The sequence below is a fragment of the Pan troglodytes genome, chromosome 21 (assembly GCF_028858775.2).
Source record: "Pan troglodytes isolate AG18354 chromosome 21, NHGRI_mPanTro3-v2.0_pri, whole genome shotgun sequence".
Taxonomy (NCBI): Eukaryota; Metazoa; Chordata; class Mammalia; order Primates; family Hominidae; genus Pan; species Pan troglodytes.
The window spans coordinates 42928712-42950799 of NC_072419.2; the positions used below are offsets into that span (position 1 = coordinate 42928712).

The 22088-nt window shown below is 43.5% G+C and overlaps 1 protein-coding gene across 9 annotated transcripts in view; it reads right to left on the bottom strand.

Annotated features, from left to right (window-relative positions):
• NDRG3 (NDRG family member 3) overlaps nucleotides 1–22088 on the bottom strand; it is a 94142-nt gene that overhangs the window by 33583 nt on the left and 38471 nt on the right. For 4 of the 9 annotated variants that reach the window (XM_001138768.5, XM_009437169.5, XM_054674748.2 and 1 more), the window contains exons 3-5: nucleotides 21362–21397; nucleotides 3023–3128; nucleotides 1838–1958 (exon numbers count right to left, since the gene is read on the bottom strand). In XM_001138768.5, coding sequence (XP_001138768.1) covers nucleotides 1838–1958; nucleotides 3023–3128; nucleotides 21362–21397 — 263 coding nt within the window. Of the gene's footprint in view, nucleotides 1–1837; nucleotides 1959–3022; nucleotides 3129–14821; nucleotides 15052–21361; nucleotides 21398–22088 lie in introns of those variants that run through there. The other 5 variants (XM_009437171.4, XM_009437170.4, XM_054674749.2 and 2 more) reach the window with 4 other exon arrangements.

Here is a 22088-nt window from a genome sequence, read left to right on the forward strand (position 1 = left end):
GATCCTAAGATGTTCGAGCAGGCCCAGGAACAGACCCAGATCAGAATTCCTAGAAAAGTAGTAAGCATCTGACTGGGAGCGTTGGCTCACGCCTGTAATCCCAACACTTTCAGAGGCTGAGGCAACCAGATTGCTCGAGCCCAGCAGTTCGAGACCAGCCTGAGCAACAGGGCAAAACCCTGTCTCTACAGAAAATAACAATAATTAGCCAGGCGTGTTGGCACACACTTGTAGTCCCAGCTAGTAGGGAGGCTGAGATGGGAGGATCACTTGAGCCCAGGAGGTTGAGGCTGCAGTGAGCCATGATCACGCCACTGTACTCCAGCCTGGGAAACAAAGCACTATCCTATCTCAAGAAAGAAAAAAAAAGTATTACAGAATTGAAGATGGAATTGATCCTAAGATGACCACTTATATATGAGGCAGGATCTGTTCTACATCTGACAGGGAAGTCAGCCTGCCTCTGCCTGAACACTTAAGGGGATGGTGTGCTGTGGAACCATTTGTCCACAAAATAGAAAAAAGGAACTGGATACAAATCTTGTTGGATATAAACTGACCACTGGCCAATTTGCATTTTAGAGTCAGATTCTGGCACCAGACTGTCTGGGTTCAAATCTTAGCTCTGCCACTTATTTGTTATGTAATGTTAGCCATGTTACTTAATTTTTCTGGGCCTCAGTTTCCTCACTTATAAAATGGAAATAATAGTAAACTTATCCCATAGGGTTGTGAGGAGTAAATGAGTTAACAAATGTAAAGCATTTAAAGCAGGGTCTGGAACACGGTTTGAGTACTATTTAAATATTAGCTATTATTTGTCTGCAATTGTCTATTTCCCAGCAGTCACTGGCCAAAGGCAGCTCTGGAGATGAGTGAAAGGAGAGGGGAAGAATTAGCATTCCACAGAGTGTGTGCTCACTCCTCCTAAGGTCTTCTCAATAAGCACCCGTCCAGGGAACAAACAGGTAGGGAGCCTATAACTCTGCCCTGCGAAGCAGATGTAGGAGGAAGCTGAGAGTGCCAAAGCCAATCAATCACCCCACACCTCTATCTGCCAGGACAGCCTCTCAGAATAAACAGTTACACAGATGGTCAAATTTCCATTACTAGTTTGAGAGCTAAGGATGGGGAGATGCTCCCAGGAAAGCTCAGAGGGATCTGAATTTGGGCCTAAGTAGTTGGGAGTTTTGAGGAAGGACACAAAAATGACAGTTTTTTTTTTGTTTGTTTGTTTTCTTTCTGGGGACAGGGTCTTGCTCAGTCATTCAGGCACTGCAGCCTCAATCCCCTGGGCTCAAGTGATCCTCCCACCACAGCCTCCCAAGCAGACGCGACCACAGGTGAACACCACCGTGCCTGGCTGGCTAATTTTTCAATTTTTTGTAGAGACAAGGTATTCCTATGTTATCCAGGCTGGTCTTGAACCCCGGGGCTCAAGCAATCCTACTGCCTTTGCCTCCCAAAGTGCTAGGATTATAGGTGTGAGTCACCACGTCTCGCTAAAAAATGACAGCTTTCAAACAGATAAGGAAAGGAAAGATAAAGACAGTGAGGAGTAGATGTTCCAGACATTTATGCCTTGAGATTACAGGAAAGCAGGCACCTGCTATGGAGAGCCATTCCTGGATATGGGAAAACACACAGTTTCCCCCAAAAAACTGTACATAACAGTCCTCTCAGCCCAAGGAGAGAAAATATGAGGATGGTTGGTCAATAAGCATAACCTATAGACAGTAATAAAATCAAAGGGAAGCACACACCACTTCTCCCACTGGAGCTCAGCCAGTTGCTCTACTGAGTGCACGTCTCCCAGATGATCTTTTTGTGGCCTTACCCTGTTGGGAAAGAGGGTGCACCTTCCTGCTGGCCTGGGGCATCCACATGACAGACAGCAAAGTGCTGGGTGATCTCTTGCATATCCTCAAAGTTAAAGAATGCATTGAAACAGGATTTATCTATAAGAATAAAAATACCCATAAGTCACAGGCTCTCCATATCGCCCCAATTTTCCTCTACTCAGTCAATGCCTATTATCACCTTCTTTCCCTGCTTTTTAACCACCATTCCACCAAAGTGAGGTGTCTGAACAATCTGTCTGATTCAAGCTGCCCTAAAGGCTGAATATAAGACATCTCATATTGAGATACATATTGAAAACAATTCTTAATTCTAAATAATGTCTGCAAAGTAGAAATTACTTTGTTAATATTTGGTGGTTTCCGATTATTGCACAAAATAATCTTATACCCATAATGCTGTCATTTCTCATGGACATTATTCCTCTATCTCACAAACAGACACTGATTATACCCCAAGAGCACAGGTAGAGTGAATGTCCTGAGCTGTTCACATTCACCACACAGGAGTTTGTCTCTTGGCAAAATTGCCAGAGTGCAGGGAGGGGCTGCTGCTTCCACTTCTACCCTCTTTGTATACCTGCTTAAATCACTTCTCATGCCAAGGCAGCTACAAAAGCTTTAACACTCAACTGTGGCCTCAAATGCAGGGCATCTATGAAAGCCAGAGCAGCGTGAAAGAAAACACATGTATGCAGACTCTGTGTGTCTATGGCTGGGGCCAGAATCTTACGCTACCATCTAGAAAAGTCCACTTAAAGTCACTGGTGACAGGCTCTAGCAAGAATTCTTACTAATTCATTGAAGAGCTCACAACAAAGTTAAGTTCCAACTCTGAATTTTCTAACCTGAAACATATTAAAAAAAAAACAAAGTACAGGCTTGAAAACATGGATTTCAGTTCTACTTTCTTAAGCAGTTCATTGTATAATCTGCAATCCTTTAGCAGACATGAAGGCGAGATGTGATTCCAGTATCCCCAGAATACATTCCCCTGCACACTTCCCAGGAACCTTATACCATTAACGAATGTAGGAACAAGGAGGGAAAGTTACCACAGAGAGGGGGAAACCTCTGCTCTATTAGAATATTGTTGTTGTTTGGTTTTTAACATACAAAGATCAAGTATGATAAGAAGGGGAGGTGTAAAATAAAATACATACGGTTGAGGCCAATGTCATGATATGTTAGTATAACTGGTCTGTTTCCTTTGGGTAAGCCTCTTATAGTGACGTGGACCACACCATGAGTTGTTTCTATATCATGTTCCTGTAACAAGAGAATGTAAGTTCTCAGAAAAAGCAGAATGAATGTCCCAGGTTGCCAAAGTTTCACAATACCTGCTTTACCACCATTTCCCACTAGCTGGGGCAGGACACATTAATAAATTACATGTGGCTGGGCGTGGTGGTTCACGCCTGTAATCCCAGCACTTTGGGAGGCCTAGGTGGTCGGATCACTTGAGGTCAGGACTTTGAGGATCAGCCTGGCCAACATGATGAAACCCTGTCTTTACTAAAAATAAAAAATCAGCCAGGCATGGTGCACACGCACATAATCCCAGCTACTCAGGAGGCTAAGGCTGGAGAATCACTTGAACCCGGGAGGCAGAGATTACAGTGAGCCGAGATCGTGCTACTGCATTCTAGCCTGGTGACAGAGCAAGACTTCGTCTCAAAAAATAAAATAAAATAAAATAAATGCATACCAGAGAGATGCTAGAGTATACATAATATTCCTACTTTCCAATTCTTCCAGAAAAATAAATAGGGAGCAAAACACACCTTGTTATCTCCAAAGCTCATTTACGAGCCCAGGGATCTGTTGAGAATACATTTGCAATTGGCTATGCAAAGGAAATCAGCAAATTGGGTAAGGAGCCAGGTAAGACTTGTGGGGAAAAAAGGAAATGGAAGATATGAAGAAGTTGCTAGGTAAAAAATCAGAGGTTTTGGAGCTTCTGAACACATGTTCAGATAATTTATAATTAATTTCAGTAGATAATTTCACCAGACACCTATGGGTGTATCTGCCTAGGATCCCTTCTTTCCTGGGAGCTGTCCTTCTGTGTCATCCACACGTTACAGGGGTGGATCTTGGCTACCATGTTTGTGGAACATAAACTTACGGCCATAGCTTACTGGAGTCAGGGAGGCATCTGGCCCAGGCTGGGTCAGCACCTTTCCCTTGGAACTAAGAGATTTTTTTTTTTTTTTTTTTTGAGACAGAGTCTCGCTCCGTCACCCAGGCTGGAGTGCAGTGGCGCGATCTCGGCTTACTGCAAGCTCCGCCTCCTGGGTTCACACCATTCTCCTGGCTCAGCCTCCCAAGTAGCTGGGACTACAGGCGCCTGCCACCACGCCCAGCTAATTTTTTGTATTTTTAGTAGAGACGGGGTTTCACTGTGTTAGCCAGGATGGTCTCGATCTCCTGACCTCATGATCCACCCACCTCTGCCTCCCAAAGTGCTGAGATTACAGACGTGAGCCACCGCGCCCGGCCTGTAATTGGAACTAAGAGATTCTAACTTCAGCTTGGCTCCCCTCTCGAAAAGAGGAATCAACTTGGGAGATTTTAGTAGGCATTTCCACTACTCTAATTTCTGGTGCTAGCTGTGTATACTTGTAAGTTCTAAGACATCCCTGGACTGCCTCTGGTTTAAGCTATATTGGGTGAGTTTGTATCCTCTACTCCTAAAAGATCTTAACCAAGCCAATAAGTTAAAGATGTAGCCAGAGCAAAGCTCAAGAACCGAATAAAGCAGACAAAAGATGCACCGAGCAAAGCTCAGGAACCGAACAGAGCAGACAAAAGATGCACCGAGCAAAGCTCAGGAACCGAACAGAGCAGACGAAAGATGCACCGAGCAAAGCTCAGGAACCGAACAGAGCAGACGAAAGATGCACCGAGCAAAGCTCAGGAACCGAACAGAGCAGACGAAAGATGCACCGAGCAAAGCTCAGGAACCGAACAGAGCAGACGAAAGATGCACCGAGCAAAGCTCAGGAACCGAACAGAGCAGACGAAAGATGCACCGAGCAAAGCTCAGGAACCGAACAGAGCAGACGAAAGATGCACCGAGCAAAGCTCAGGAACCGAACAGAGCAGACGAAAGATGCACCGAGCAAAGCTCAGGAACCGAACAGAGCAGACGAAAGATGCACCGAGCAAAGCTCAGGAACCGAACAGAGCAGACGAAAGATGCACCGAGCAAAGCTCAGGAACCGAACAGAGCAGACGAAAGATGCACCGAGCAAAGCTCAGGAACCGAACAGAGCAGACGAAAGATGCACCGAGCAAAGCTCAGGAACCGAACAGAGCAGACGAAAGATGCACCGAGCAAAGCTCAGGAACCGAACAGAGCAGACGAAAGATGCACCGAGCAAAGCTCAGGAACCATATAGAGCAGACAAAAGATGCACTGAGCAAAGCTCAGGAACTGAATAAAGCAGACAAAAGATGCACCGAGCTGCTGAGAGTAGATGCCGCACTAAGAGTGGTTGGGTGGGAAAAAAAAGGACTACTGAAAAGTTAACTGAGATTTATTCTAGTCGTGTTCAAGTTTTATATTTCTCAAAAATAAAAAAATTACCATTCCTAGCCTAGCGAATTTCTGTTGATGAAGCCTGTATCTATCTCACAAAGTCTTACATTAGGTAAGACAAGATTAACTCTGTCAATGAGAATCCCAAAAAGGCAAAGGGCTTCCAGTTTAATTTCCTATCTAATAATGAACCTCATAAGAGCTTTGGTTTCTTCTCTGATGTGGGCACCAGAAGACAATCTTAAGCTAATTGGACATCAGTATATCTCAAATTACAGGCCCTAGGCTGGAGCCGATAGCCATCCCTATCAAATCAAACCGTGTGTGACTCAATATTTCTGTTATTTTCTATTACTACTACCTCCTAGTCAAGTCTATTCAAAGCCTTGAAAAATGAACATAAGAAATGAAGACTAGAATCAGGTACTGTGAAACTGGCTATGAAATAAAGTATAGGCCAGGTGCGGTGGCTCATGCCTGTAATCCCAGCACTTTGGGAGGCCGAGGCAGGCAGATCATCTGAGGTCAGGAGTTCAAGACTAGCCTGTCTAGCACAGTGAAACTCTGTCTCTACAAAAATATAAAAATTAGCCAGGCATGATGGCAGGTGCCTGTAATCCCAGCTACTTGGGAGGGTGAGGCAGAAGAATTGCTTGAACCCGGGAGGCAGAGGTTGCAGTGAGCCGAAATTGTGACACCACTGCACTTCAGCCTGGGTGACAGAGTGAGACTCTGTCTCAAAAAAATATAATAAATAAAGCATAAGGTTTGGATAGGAGGAAGATAAATAACTTCCTATTTCTGTATTTCTCTTACAGTAATGTCAGACTTATTAAAGGACTCACTTCCCGACCCTGGTTCATTCATTAAACATCTATTTATTGAATGCCACTCCATGCCAGACCCTGGTCTGAGTTGTGGGGATAAAACAGTAAACCTGAGAAATGTGATCCCAGTCTTCACAGAGATTATGTTCTAGATAGGGAGGCACACAATAAACACAGAAACAAATCCACCTGTAATAATAGCTTGTGATAGGTGCTATAAAAGAAACAAATAGGGTGCTATGATAGAAAAGTAAGAAGACATTACCTTCACTAAACAGACAGGAGAATGGAAATTAAATTCAATAAAATACTATTTCATACATACCAAAATGGCAAAAATGTAAAGTCAGATAATGCTAAGTGGTGACCAGGATGCAGAGAAATAACTAAGAACCAACATATACTGTTTTTTACGTTTTGTTTTGTTTTTGAGACAGAGTCTTACTCTATCGCCTGCCCAGGCTGGAGTGCAGTGGCACGATCTCAGCTCACTGCAACCTTCACTTCCCAGGTTCAAGCAATTCTCCTGCCTCAGTCTCCCAAGTAGCTGGGACTACAGGTGTGCACCACCAAGCCCCACTAATTTTTGTATTTTTAGTAGAGATGGGGTTTCACCATGTTGTCCGGGCTGGTCTCAAACTCCTGACCTCAAGTGATCCACCTGCCTCGGCCTCCTAAAGTGCTGGGATTACAGGCGTGAGCCACCGTGCCCCAGAAGAATCAACATATACTGTTGGTAAGGCATATAAACTGGAACAACTACTGGGAGAATACTTTGGTAATTTCTAGTAAAGTTAAGAGGTGTCTACCCTACAGCAATTTTACCCTACAGCAATTTTACATATAGATATAATCTAAGGCTGGGGCCTTAGATTTCTGGTGCTAGCTGTATGTATTTGTAAATTCTGAGACATCCCTGGATTGCCTCTGGTTTAAGCTATATTGGGTGGGTTTGCACCTTATACCCCTAAAGGATCTTAACCAAGGCAGTGGTGGTGGCTCATGCCAGTAATCCCAGCACTTTGGGAGGCTGAGGTGAGAGGATCGCTTGAGCCCAGGAGTTCGAGACCAGCCCTGGCAACATAGCAAGACTGCATATCTACAAAAAAATTAAAACATTAGCCAGGTGTGATGGCATGTGCCAGTAATCCCAACTATTCGGGAGGCTGAGGCAGGAGAATGGCTTGAGCCCAGGAGGTCAAGGCTGTAGTTAGCTATGATCACAATACTGTACTCCAGCCGGGGTGACAGCAAGACCCTGTCTCAAAAAAAAAAAAAAAAAAAAAAAATATATATATATACACACACACACACATATATGTGTATATATATGTATATATGTGTGTATATATGTATATATGTGTATATATATGTATATATATGTGTATATATGTGTGTATATATATTCTAAATAAACTATCAAACATGGTCATATACACAAAAGGACATGTGCAGAGATGTACGGGTGACCCTCAAACAACACAAGGGTTAGTGGTGCCAACCCACTGTGTAGTCAAAAATCCACACATAACTTTTGATGCCCCCAAAACTTAACTACTAATAACCTACTATTGACCAGAAGCCTTACTGATAACATAAATAGCTAACTAACACATATTTTGTATGTTATATTATAAACTGCAGGGGTCCCCAACACCTGGGCCACAGACTGGTACCAGTCTGTGCCCTCTTAGGAACCGAGCCGCACAGGAGGAGGTGAGTGGCAGGTAAGAGCAAAGCTTCTGTCTTAAGAGCCACTCCCCATTGCACTGCCTGAGCTCCACCTCCTGTCAGATCAGCAGTGACATCAGATTCTCATAGGAGCATGAACCCTATTGTGAACTAAGCATGCAAGGGATCTAGGTTGTGTGCTCCTTATGAGAATCTAATGCCTGATGATCTATCACTGTCTCCCATCACCCCCACATGGGACCATCTAGTTGCAGGAAAACAAGCTCAGGGCTCCAACGGATTCTACATTATGGTGAGTTGCACAATTATTTCATTATATATTACAATGTAATAATAGAAAGTGCACAATAAATGTAATGTGCTTGAATCATCCCAAAACCATCCCAAATACATGGAAAAATTGTCTTCCACAAAACCGATCACTGGTGCCAGAAAGGTTAAGGACCACTGATATACTGTATTCTTACAATAAAGTAAGCTAAAGAAAAGAAAATGTTAAGAAAATCATAAGGCAGAGAAAATATATTTACTATTCATTAAGTGGAAGTGGATCATCATAAAGGTCTTCATCCTTGTTATCTTGTTGAGTAGGCTGAGGACGAGGAGGAACAGGAGGGGTTGGTCTTGCCATCTCAAGGGTGGCAAAGAAGGAAGAGGTGGAGGAGGCGAAAGGGGAGGCAGGGGAGGCAGGCACACTTGATGTAACTTTACAGAAATACATGGTAATTTGTCTGACTTTTTATGCTCTCATTTTTCTAAAAATGTTTCTATACAGTACCAATCCTTCTTCCACTGTTTACTTTAGTTAAAGTGTGCGTATCACAGAATAGTTCCTGACATAAAAGAAGTGAAAAACAGTCTTGAATAACTGGAACCCTTCTGCCAGGCTGTCTAATGTCAGTTTGTTTTCTGGCACTGCTTCTTCTACATATTCCTCATTGCCTGGCACTGGTTCAGAAGCATTCATCTCCATCAAGTTGTCTTCTGCTAATTACTCTGGTGTGGTGTTTACTAGCTCTTAAATTTCTCCAAAATCCATACCTTGAAACCCTTCATCCTATGACCCACCTTTTTTTGGTCATATTCATAATCTCTGTAATGATCCTTGATTGGCTCTGTTGTAAATCCTGTGAAGTCATATACAACATCTCTACACAGTTTTCTCCAGCAGAAATTTATTGTTTTCAGCTTCATGGCTTTCAAGGCCTTTTATTTATTTATTTATTTATTTTTGAGACAGGGTCTCATTCTGTCACCCAGGCTGGAGTACAGTAGCGTGATCTCAACTCACTGCATTCTCCACCTCTCAGGCTCAAGCAATTCTCCCACCTCAGCCTCTCAAGTAGCTGGGACCATAGATGCATGCCACCATGCTCGGCTAATTTTTGTACTGTTTGTAGCATCAAGGTTTCACCATATTTCCCAGTGTTGCGGGAAGTCAGGGACCCCGAACAGAGGGACCTGCTGAAGCCGTGATAGAAGAACATAAATTGTGAAGATTTCATGGACATTTGTTAGTTCTCCAAATTAATACTTTTACAATTTCTTATGCCAGTCTTTACTGCAATCTCTGAACATAAATTGTGAAGATTTCATGGACATTTATCACTTCCCCAATCAATACTCATAATTTCCTATGCCTGTCCTTACTTTAATCTCTTAATGCCGTCATCTTCGTAAGCTGAGGATGTATGTTGCCTCAGGACCCTGTGATGATTGCGTTAACTGCACAAATTGTTCGTAGAGCATGTGTGTTTGAACAATATGAAATCTGGGCACCTTGAAAAAAGAACTGGATAACAGTGATGTTCAAGGGAACAAGGGAGATAACCATTAGGTCTGACTGCCTGGGAGCTGGGCAGGACAGAGCCATATTTCTCTTATTGCCAAAAATGGGTAAGAGCAATATCGCTGAATTCTTTCCCCAGTAAGGAATATTAATAATTAACAGCCCTGGGAAAAGAACGCATTCCTGGGGGGATGGAGGGGGGACTCTAAAATGGCTGCTGTGGGAGTGTCTGCCTTATGCAGTTGTAGATAGGGATGAAACACGTCCTGGTCTCCTGCAGCGCCCCCAGGCTTGCTAGGATTAGGAAATTCCAGCCTGGCAAATTCTAGTCAGACCAGTTCTCTGCTCTTGAACCCTGTTAAGATGTTTATCAATGACAATGCACGCACAGCGGGACATGGAACTTCATCAACAATTCTAGTTTCGCCCTGGCCTTGTGACCTTGCCCTACCCTTGTGACCTTGCCCTATCCATTTGCCTTGTGATATTTTATTGCCCTTGAAGCATGTGATCTCTGTGACCCACACCCTATTCGTATACTCCCTCCCCTTTGAAAATCGCTAATAAAAACTTGCTGGTTTTACGGCTCAGGGGGCATCATGGAACCTGCCGACATGTGATGTCTCCCCCGGACACCCAGCTTTAAAATTTATCTCTTTTGTACTCTTTCCCTTCATTTCTCAGACCAGCCAACACTTAGGGAAAATAGAAAAGAACCTACACTGAAATATTGGGGGATTCCCCTGATAGCCCAGGCTGGCCTTCAACTTTGTTTTTTTTTGAGATGGAGTTTCACTCTTGTTGCCCAGGCTGGAATGCAATGGTGTGATCTCGGCTCACTGCAACCTCTGCCTCCCCAGTTCAAGTGATTCTCCTGCCTCAGCCTCCCAAGTAGCTGGGATTACAGGCGTGCATCCCCACACCTGGCTAATTTTGTATTTTTAATAGAGATGGGGTTTCACCATGTTGGTTGGGCTGGTCTCAAACTCTAACCTCAGGTGATCCACCCACCTTGGCCTCCCAAAGTGCTGGGATTACAGGCGTGAGTCACTGTGCCTGGCTAGCCTTGAACTTCTAAGCTCAAGCAATCTGCTTGCCTTGGCCTCCCAAAGTGCTGGGATTGCAAGTGTGAGCCACCGCGTGTGGCCTCTGGCTTTTTCTTTCTTTTTTTTCTTTTTTTGAGACGGAGTCTTGTTCTGTCGCCAGGCTGGAGTGCAGTGGCACAATCTCGGCTCACTGAAATCCCCGCCTCCCGGGTTCAAGTGATTCCCCTGCCTCAGCCTCCCAAGTAGCTGGACTACAGACACGCGCCACCATGCCTAGCTAATTTTTTGTATTTTAGTAGAGATGGGGTTTCACCATGTTGGCCAGGATGGTCTCGATCCCCTGACCTCGTGATCCGCCCACCTCGGCCTTCCAAAGTGCTGGGATTACAGGCGTGAGCCACCGTGCCCGGCCGCCTCTGGCCTTTTCTATAACAACAATGGCATCTTCAATGATGTAATCCTTCCAGACTTTTATGATGTTCCATCTATTGGGATTCTCTTCCACAGCATTGACAATCTGTTCCATAAAGTACCATGTATAATGAACCTTAAAGGTCCTTATGACCCCCTGATCTAGAGGCAGAATCAGAAATACTGTGTTTGAGGGCAAGTAGACCACTTAGACACCTTCAGTATTTAACTCAATACTGAAGTTCTGGGGTTCTGGGTGGCCAGGGGCATTGTCCATATCAAAAGAACTTTGAAAGGCAGTCTCTCACTGGCAAGGTATTTTGTGACTTCAGGGACAAAGCGTAGATGGAACCAATCCAGAAAAAGTGTTCTCATTATCTAGGCCTTCTTGCTGTACAATCAAAACACTGGCAGCTGGTGTTTTTTGTTTCCCTTCAAAGCTTAGGGGTTTGCAACTTTAAAGATAGGGCAGTCCTGATCATAAACCTGGCCACATTTACACAAAACAGAGTTAGCCCATCCCTTCATGCCTTAAATTCTGGTACTCATTTCTCTTCCTTACTAATATGTCCTTTGTGGCAGGTTTCTTTTTCCCCCCCAGAATAGGGCACTTTTGTCTGCATTAAAATCTGTTCAGGGCCGGGCGCGGTGGCTCACACCTGTAATCCCAGCACTTTGGGAGGCTGAGGCTGGTGGATCACCTGAGGTCAGGAGTTTGAGACCAGCCTGGCCAGTATGGCGAAACCCCATCTCTACTAAAAAATACAAAAATTAGCCAGGCGTGGTGGCGGGTGCCTATAATCCCAGCTACTTGGGAGGTTGAGGCAGGAGAATCGCTTGCACCCGGGAGGTGGAGGTTGCAGTGGGCCAAGACCGCGCCATCGCACTCCAGCCTGGGCAACAAAAGCAAAACTCTGTCTCAAAAAAAAAAAAAAAAAAAAAAAAAGTTTTAATACTGCATCTTTACATTTGTTTACATTTCTCTCAACCATGAATGGTGCCATGTATGATCTATAAGTGTGTGCATAAATTTTAACTTTTTGTAATAGATTTGTGTATATTTTATGTTAGTAAATGATAAAATAGACTAATGTCTACATATAGTTTATACAATCATGACATACCTTTTTCTGAATGTTTCCAATAGTTCTAGGTTACATAATTTGCGAGTTTTTTTCTTTTTTCTTTTTTTTTTTGAGACAGAGTCTTGCTCTGTCACCCAGGCTGGAATGCAGTGGCCCGATCTCAGCTCACTGCAACTTCCACTTCCTGGGTTCAAGTGATTTTCTTGCCTTGGCCTCCTGAGTAGCTGGGACTACAGGCACACACCACCACACCTGGCTGATTTTTTGTATTTTTAGTAGAGATACCATTTCAACATGTTGGCCAGGCTGGTCTCAAACTCCTGAACTCAGGTGACCTGGCTGCCTTGGCCTCCCAAAGTGCTGGGATTATAGGCATGAGCCATCCTGCCCCGCTGTGGGTTTTTTCAAATTGCTACAATCTCCGGAAGCTTTCTGACTGTGTGTGGTGGCTCATGCCTGTAATCCCAGCACTTTGGGAGGCTGGGGTAGGAGGACTGCTCGAGCCCAGGAGTTTGAGACCAGCCTGGGCAACATGGTGAGACCCTGTCTCTACAAAAAATTTTTAAAAAATAGCCAGGCCTGGTGGTGCATGCCTGTGGTCCCAGTTACTCGGAGGCTGAGGTAGGAAAATCACTTGAGCTACAGTAAGCCATGTTCTTGCCACTGCACTCCAGCCTGGGTGACAGAGCAAGACCCTTTCTTAAAAAAAAAAAAAAAAAAATCCAATTAATGTATTGAAAAAAAAGCCATGTATAAGTGGACCTACACAGTTCAAACCTGTGTTGTTCAAGGGTGTAAACATCACAACCTTCTCTATAATGTCAAAAAAACTGGAAACAGCCCAAATATTCATCAATGGGGAAATTAATAAATGAATTATGATTTATTCATATAATGACATACAGATAAAAATGAACTAGAATTATTAGCATTAATACACACAGAAAATCTTCAAAAAAATGTAAAAGAGCAAGATGCAAAAGGATATATATTAAAAATATACCACTTATGCCAATATTTTAAAAAGCAACACTATAGATTCTGTTTATTTATATGTATGTATACATACATATACGTACACATATATATTTAGAGACAGGATCTCATTCTAGTGCCCAGGCTAGAGTGCAGTGATGTGCTCATAGCTCACTGCAGCATAGAACTCCTGGGCTCAAGCAATCCTCTCACCTCAGCCTCCCAAGTAGCTACGACTACAGGCGCATACTGCTACACCTGGCTAATTTTTATTTTTTAGATTTCTTGGAGAGACGGGGTCTCCATATTTGCCCAGGCTGGTCTTGAATTCCTGGCCTCAAGTGATTGTCCCAAATCAGCCACCCAAAGCGCTATTACAGGCATGAGCCAGCACAGCCAGCCTATAACTAAAGTATAAAAACTTGGCGGAGAAACAAGGTACACTAACTTTAGAACTTTGTTTCCTTCTGGGAATGGATAAATTATTAAAGAGAACTAAAGGAGGTTTCAATATCTCTCATGTTTTGTTTCTTGAGAGATATAAAGAATAAAGCGGGGGAGGCAGCAAGAAAAAGGGAGAGAAGGAGAAAGTGTCTGCCATATGGAGTGACACTACAGGCAAATTCAAGTTAAAGAGAGCGTCCGACAACTTGTCACCTTGACAATCTGGTTGCTGGAACCTGTCTTCTGTCAAACTCAAACCTTCAGTAGGGTCCTGCTTAAAGATTCCAGTTTGGCCACTGCTGAGAACTGAGGGAAACACCAGTTTATACTCTGGCTCTACGCATAGCAGGACCTTGCCAAGGCCCGGTAACTGATGGTAACTGGTGGTGGTGGTGGTGGTGGTAGGGGGTGTGTGTGTGTGTGTGTGGGTACACACAGGAGGTGGACGGGGATGAGACAGTGAGCTGTCAGGGAAGGTCAGGAGAAGGATGGTAAAAACGGAGATATAACAGGTGGGGGTAAAAGACAATACTTTAAAAGTAGATGAGGGAGGCCGGGCACGGTGGCTCACATTTGTAAAATCCCAGCACTTTAGGAGGCTGAGGCAGGCGGATCACGAGGTCAGGAATTCAAGACCAGCCTGACCAACATGGTGAAACCCGTCTCTACTAAAAATACAAAAATTAGCCAGGCGCGGAGGCACGCACCTGTAATCCCAGCTACTCAGGAGGGAGGAGAATTGCTTGAACCCAGGAGGCGGAGGTTTCAGTGAGCCAAGATCACACCACTGCACTCCAGCCTGGGTGACAGAGTGACACTCAGTCTCAAAAAAAAAAAAAAAAAAAAAAAGCAGATGAAGGAATAGGGCAAAGTTACTACTTTGTTGCCATTTCATAATCTGGATGATATTCAAAAGTAAAATTGGCTCCTTACAAAATTTCAACTTTTTAGGGATATCTCAGCCCCTACCATGCCATAATATGCCCTCAAGTCATGTAACAACAAAAGTATCCAAGAGTCCTAGGCCCTGATCATTGCCCTATTTGGAGCAGCCCCTAGTTGTCAATGTCTCAAAGTTCTTCATTTTCAAAGTATGTGAATGTAAATATGCTTAGCAGAATAAAAAACAAAAAGAAAGGAAGCACTCACCTCCATGGTGATTGGCATGCATATTTTTTGTGACCTTGTGAATGAACAGCTTGAAAAAAACTCCATCTGAAGATGAATGTGCAGAGACCCTGGCTAAGGAGCTGATTCAGTTGTCAGGCCACTGCAGGGAGTAACGTGCTGTTGCTACCTTTTTGTCTTAGTCAATTATCATCTGTTTTACAGGCTCTCTATCCAGTTATCTCATCTCCCACCCCAGCATTCTAGAGTGTGACTACACAATGAGCCTGTGCTCAAAGAGCACAGTCTAAGGGAGCATCTGATAGGCTCTGGTCATAGATCTCTCCTATCTCTCCCAGCAGTTTCTTTGCTTTTCCTTTTCTTTCTTCTTTTTTTTGGAGACAGGGTCTCGTCATTGTCTCCTAGGCTGGAGTCCAGTGGTGTGATCATAGCTCACTGTAATCTTGAACTCCTGGGCTCAAATGATCCTCCTACCTCAGCCCCCCAAGTAGCTTGGAGCACACATGCTTGCCATCATACCCAGCTAATTTTTAAATTTTTTGCAGAGATGGGGTCTCCCTATATTGCCCAAGCTGATCTCAAACTCCTGGGCTCAAGTGATCTTCCTGCCACAGCCTCCCAAAGTGCTGGGAATATAGGCATGAGCCACCATTCCCCGGCTCTCCCAGTACTTACTGATTATTTATTACCTCCAAGGCTATGCACTTCTTGAACATAATCCCTTTATTCTCCATGTTTATAAAACAACATGAAATCATAAAGGTCCTTGACATACTTCTCTATTCTGGACTGTCTCTCCCACCTAATGAAAGCTGTAGTCTTAAACACAAGGTCTTTTTAAGGTCAGGCAGGATGGCTCAGGTCTGTAATCCTAGCACTCTGGGAAGCCAAGGTGAGAGTATCACTTGAGGCCAGGAGTTCAAGACCAGTCTGAGCAACAGAGCAAGACCCCATCTCTACAAAAAATATATATATTTTCTAATTAGCCAGGCACGGTGGCATGTGCCTGTAGTCCCAGCTACTCAGGAGGCTGAAGCGGGAAGATTGCTTCAGCCCAGGAGTTCGAGGTTACTGTGAGCTATAATCACGTCACTGCACCCCAGCCTGGGTGACAAAGACCCTGTATCTTTTTTTTTTTTTTTTTTTTGAGATGGCGTTTTGCTCTTTTTGCCCAGGCTGGAGTGCAATGGTGCGATCTCAGCCCACCACAACCTCCGCCTCCTGGGTTCAAGCAATTTTCCTGCCTCAGCCTACTGAGGAGCTGGGATTACAGGCATGCGCCACCATGCCTGGCTAATTTTGTATTTTTTAGTAGAGGCAGGGTTACTCCATGTTGGCCAGGCTGGTTTCGAACTCCTGACCTCAGGTGATCCACCTGCCTCGGCCTCCTAAAGTGCTGGGATTACAGGCGTGAGCCACTGTGCCCAGCTGAGACCCTGTATCTTTAAAAAAAAAAAAAAAGAAAGCCTTTTAAGAATGTAAGAGTTTAAGATATTACCATTATTTAATAACCAACTTTCACTTTTTTCTTGAGTCCTCTGACTTCAATAAATGTGTTGTCACTGGAATGACACGATCTGACTTGTCCCATATTTCTAAACTTAACTAAATCATGCTAAATCATGATCATTTCATGCCTGTTACTATTTCTTCCTCTTTCTGGCTAGTCTGAACTAGTTTAGTTATATTTGCGTGACAACATACTCTAGGAAATGTCAACTTTTTTTTTTGAGACGGAGTCTTGCTCTGTGGCCCAGGCTGGAGTGCAGTGGTGTGATCTTGGCTCACTGCAAGCTCTGCCTCCTGGGTTCACGCCATTCTCCCGCCTCAGCCTCCCAAGTAGCAGGGACCACAGGCGCCCGCCACTATGCCGGCTAATTTTTTTGTATTTTTAGTAGAGATGGGGTTTCACCGTGTTAGCCAGGATGGTCTCCATCTCCTGACCTCATGATCCGCCCACCTCGGCCTCCCAAAGTGCTGGGATTACAGGCGTGAGCCACTGCGCCCGGCCCCAATATTTTTATTAGTATGAACTGTTATTGTTTCCAATAAGCAGGCTACTGTATGAGGTTTGGGTATAGTTTTTGTTATACAAGATTTTTGTTTGTTTGTTTTTGAGACAGAGTTTCACTCTTGTCACCCAGGCTGCAGTGCAAAGGCTCAATCTCAGCTCACTGCACCCTCCGCCTCCCGGGTTCAAGCCATTCTCCTGTCTCAGCCTCCCAAACAGCTGGGATTACAGGCACCTGCCACCATGCCCAGCTAATTTTTTTTTTTTTTTTTTGAGATGGAGTTTCGCTCTTGTTGACCAGGCTGGAGTGCAATGGTGCGATCTCGGCTCACCTCAACCTCCACCTCTCAGGTTCAAGCAATCATCCTGCCCCAGCCTTCAAGTAGCTGGGATTACAGGCATGCACATGCCTGGCTAGTTTTGTATTTTCAGTAGAGACGGGGTTTCTCCATGTTGGTCAGGCTGGTCTTGAACTCCCGACCTCAGGTCATCTGCCCACCTCAGCCTCCCAAAGTGCTGGGATTACAGGTGTGAGCCACCGGGCCTGGCCTAATTTTTGTATTTTTAGTAGAGACAGGGTTTCACCATGTTGGCCAGGCTGGTCTCGAACTCCTGATCTCAGGTGATCCACCCGCAGAATTATAAGCAATCTTTATTTTTATGCTTTTCTAAGTTTTCTAAATTTGTTTCTGATTATACACAAAATAAGTGTTATTTATCTAAAGCAATATATCATATACACATATAAATTACAGCGTCTGTCTCAATGCTGTCTCTAATATACATATATGTATACTACACGTGTATATATGTATATCATATACATGTATATTAGAGAGTGTTGGGACAGATGCTATAGTTATCTGTAATATATCTATATAGTTTACATGTATGTGTGTGGATATATATACCCACACACACATATATATATACATATATACTCAACATAGTGAGACCCTCGTCTCTAAATATATATATATGTAATATCCTATCTATCTATCTATCTATCTATCTATCTATCTATCTATCTATATGTGTGTGTGTGTGTGTGTGTAATATATAGAGAGAAAGACTGGGGTCTCACTATGTTGCCTAGGCTGGTCTCAAACTCCTGGGCTCAAGCAATCCGCTTGCCTCAGCCTCCCAAAGTGCTGGGACTACAGGCACATGCCATCATGCCCAGCTAATTTTTTATTTTTTCATTTTTTGTAGAGAAGGGGGTCTCCCTATGTTGCTCCGGCTGGTCTCAAACTCCTGGGCTCACGCAATTCTCCTGTATTAGCCTCCCAAAGCTCTGGGATTACAGGCATGAGCCATAGCACCCAGCCTTTCTGTTTGTATCAGAACAGAACTAAAAGTTCTATTTCACAAGGCCGGAACATGTTACTATTTTAAAGCTTTACCCAAAGTATCAAGAATTTTTGCCAGACTATTTTTAAGCCTTAATATTAAAAAGTGATTCATAATTATATTTCTAAAACTCAATTTCATATCTACAATTATATATATGTATGGAAAAAAAATCTCAAATGACATATGCCAAAATATTAACACTAGTGAAATAGCAGGTGATTTTTATTTATTTACTTTTTGGTGTTTTCTCATTTATTTTGCAACAAGTATGTAATCTTTTATATTCTAATTTTTTCTCTTTTTTTCCTTTTTTTCTTTGAGATGGAGTCTCACTCTGTTGCCCAGGCTGGAGTGCAGTGGCAGGATCTCAGCTCACTGCAGCCTCCGCCTTCTGGATTCAAGCAATTCTCCTGCCTCAGCCTCCTGAGTAGCTCGGATTACAGATGCAAACCACCATGCCTGGCTAATTTTTGTATTTTTAGTAGAGATGGGGTTTCACTATGTTGGCCAGGCTGGTCTCGAACTCCTGACCTCGTGAACTCCTGACCTCAGCCTCCCAAAGTGCTGGGATTACAGGCGTTAGCCACCGCACCCCACTATATTCTAATTTTCTTACTTCAGAGGAGGTGCTGAATTTGATGAAAATTAATATTTCTACACTTTGGGGCAGGAGTATACATGTATACATATACTATTTCTGGAGTTCCTCACCTTGAATTTTACTGTCACCCTCTCTCTAATGTTTTCCTTCTTGGTAAATTATATCAAATATTAACAGTAATCAAGCTCTACTGGTTCAACCTAGGATCCAAATCATAACTGAAGTTAGGTCAAATTAAAAAAAATCCAACCCAAACTTGACTGTCACTGTTTATTAAAAAATAACGTAACTTATTGTTTTAGAGGAAAGGAGCCATCGCCTACAGTGAATGACTGTATCAGCACTAGGCTGATAATGTTCTATATACAAAGTACCAAATAGTTATTACAAACGAGTTTGGAACTGAGATTCAGAAATCTGTAACTCTACTATGAGCCTGACCCTTCCAAGGTGAGTCTCATCTGTTCTTCCAAGGAACCTCAGCTTTAAGGACAATTAATTCCTTACATTTCATTTCCCCTCTGGACATGTCCAGGTGGGAAAAAATGGGCAACGGATTCAGGAAGAATGGGGTTTTTCAATCCCAACCACTCAATGGCAAGTTATAAAACTTAATTCTTAATTTCCTGACTATAAAACAGAAACAAGAAAAACCATCTTGGCCAGGTGTGGTGGCTCATGCCTGTAATCCCAGCACTTTGGGAGGCTGAGGTGGGCGAATCATTTGAGGTCAGGGGTTCGAGACCAGCCTGACCAACATGGTGAAACCCCGTCTCTACTAAAAATTAAAAAAAAATTAGCCAGGCGTGGTGGCGGGCTCCTGTAATCCCAGCTACTTGGAGGCTGAGGCAGGAGAATCGCTTGAACCCAGGAGGCAGAGGTTGCAGTGAGCCGGTATCACGCCACTGCACTCCAGCCTGGGCGACTGAGCAAGACTCTGTCTCAAAAAAAAAAAAAAAGAAAAGAAAAGAAAAGAAAAGAAAAAAAACCCATCTTGTAATATTGCTCTAAGTATTGAAGATACTGTATGTTTAGTAGGTACCCTACAGTAGGTACTCAAATTATTATAACTGGTTTGCTTATAAATAGTTCTTTCTTCTGATGCTAATGCTTAGAGATTCCACTGTACTTAACATAAAACGCATATTTGAAAATAACTATTTGCTAGTGGGTATACAGGTTGGCTGAATACTGGAAGCAAGGACGTTGCCAGCACCCTCCTTTACTGCTAGTACCCTCTGGGTCTACTTCATGTCACTTCTGTTACTGCTATGGCATCTATCCCAAAAGTGGGAGGGTCAGGCTGCCCAGCTTATAAGGTTTCCATTTCCATGTACTTATTTCTTACTCCCATGTTTTCTTTTTCGTATTTATTTATTATTATTTTTTTGAGACAGAGAGTCCCACTCTGTTGCCCAGGCTGAAGTGTGGTGGTGTTAGCTCACTGCAACTTCTGCCTCCCAGGTTCAAGCAATTCTCCCACCTCAGCCTCCTGAGTAGCTGGGATTACAGGCACGCACCATCACGTCCAGCTAATTTTTGTATTTTTAGTAGAGATGGGGTTTCACTGCGTTGGCCAGGCTGGTCTCAAACACTTGACCTCAGGTGATCTGCCCACCTCAGCCTCCCAAAGTGCTGAGATTACAGGCATGAGCCACTGTGCCCGGCCCTTAGTCCCATTTCTTTCAGGACCAGTCAACAGATAAAAGAGGTAGATGGAGAACTGCTGGTTCATTTTACTGATTTTCAAACTGGCAACAGAGGTGATGCAAAAGTAGACCAGGAAGAACAGTTTCATTTAGAAAACACTAATGAGTCAAGTTGAATTTTGCATTTCCAAACATAAACCCAAGGGAAATCTGCATATTGTATTCATAACAATTTAGGGAAAGATTTCTTTTAGGGAAAGATTTTACTGTCAAGAAATCTCTCCTCCATCTGCCCTTCTCCTATCTTCCCTGCGGTAAGGTAGCAACCCTCCATTTGCCACCTATGACAAATGAGGTTTCCAATATCATGTGAGGAAAAGAGATCTTAATCACAAAGAAACAGCTCTATTCAGTAACCTACAATCATAAAACAGGTACCTGGCAGGCAATTTCTGAACACGATAGCAAATCAGTTTTTTTGTTTTGTTTTGTTTTGTTTGAGATGGAGTCTTACTCTATGACCCAGGCTGGAGTGCAGTAGCACGATCTCGGCTCACTGAACCTCTGCCTCCTGAGTTCAAGTGATTCTCCTGCCTCAGCCTCCTGGTAGCTGGCATTACAAGCATGCACCACCACGCTTGGCTAATTTTTGTATTTTTAGTAGGATGAGTTTTCACCATGTTGGCTGGTATGGTCTCAAACTCCTGACCTCAAGTGATCTGTCTGCCTTGGCCTCTCAAAGTGCTGGAATTATAGGTATGAGCCCCCATGCCAGTGGCCAACAATTGCAAATCATTTTAAGTGAACTTGATCCAATGACCAAACGAACATTAAGGACTCATTATTAGCTATAATGAGAGATCCACTTCTACAAGACCACCACCACAGGAAAGGAAACACTGCAGAGATCCTGTACAGAGCCTCCTTCTTGCTTGTACAGTCCTTACCTGACAGTCAAAGTCCTGGAAGTTTCTTGTACCATTCTGTCAACAGAAGACAGAAAACACAGTCAGTTTCCCCACATGGTTTCCCCACATGTGCAGCACATTCAGTTCACAGTGACAGCAGTGCATGTGCAGCCTCTTGGTTGCCATAAAACTGAAATAGTTCTCATCAGAAGGTTTCAGAGGCAGAGTGGGTTATGAACATGTGTTAATAAAGGCCAAATCTTCAGAGGTGAGATTATGCTTTAGTGGGCTTATGAGAAGATAAAGGGAAGGGGCCTAGTTTTCTAGCAAGCTTGTAACTTCTTGCCTTCCTACCTAAGGAGAGCGGTGAGAATTTGTAGGAAGAGGGTAAAACATGGACCATAGTCTGGAAGCACACCTTGAACACACAGGGGAAGTACCTGGGAGGAAAGGAGTTGGAGACCAAAGCTGAGAAGGGTGAAGGAGAACAGGTGCAGAACCAGGAATTAAATAAAGGATCAGGAAGAGGACAAAGATATGGATGGATCAGAAATGGAAGCCTTGAAATCTAACAGAGAAGAAAGGCAGTGTTACTGAAGGAGGGAAAGAAAGACAAAACAAGGTTCTTAATACACTGGCCTATCTGTTGCATCCTATGAAATCGCTGATAGGGAAAAAGGACAAGTCATTGAATCATTTAAAAAGTCAAACATAGTCAAAAAATCGACAGAGAATTCACCAAGCTTCTAAAAAGGGATTATATTAT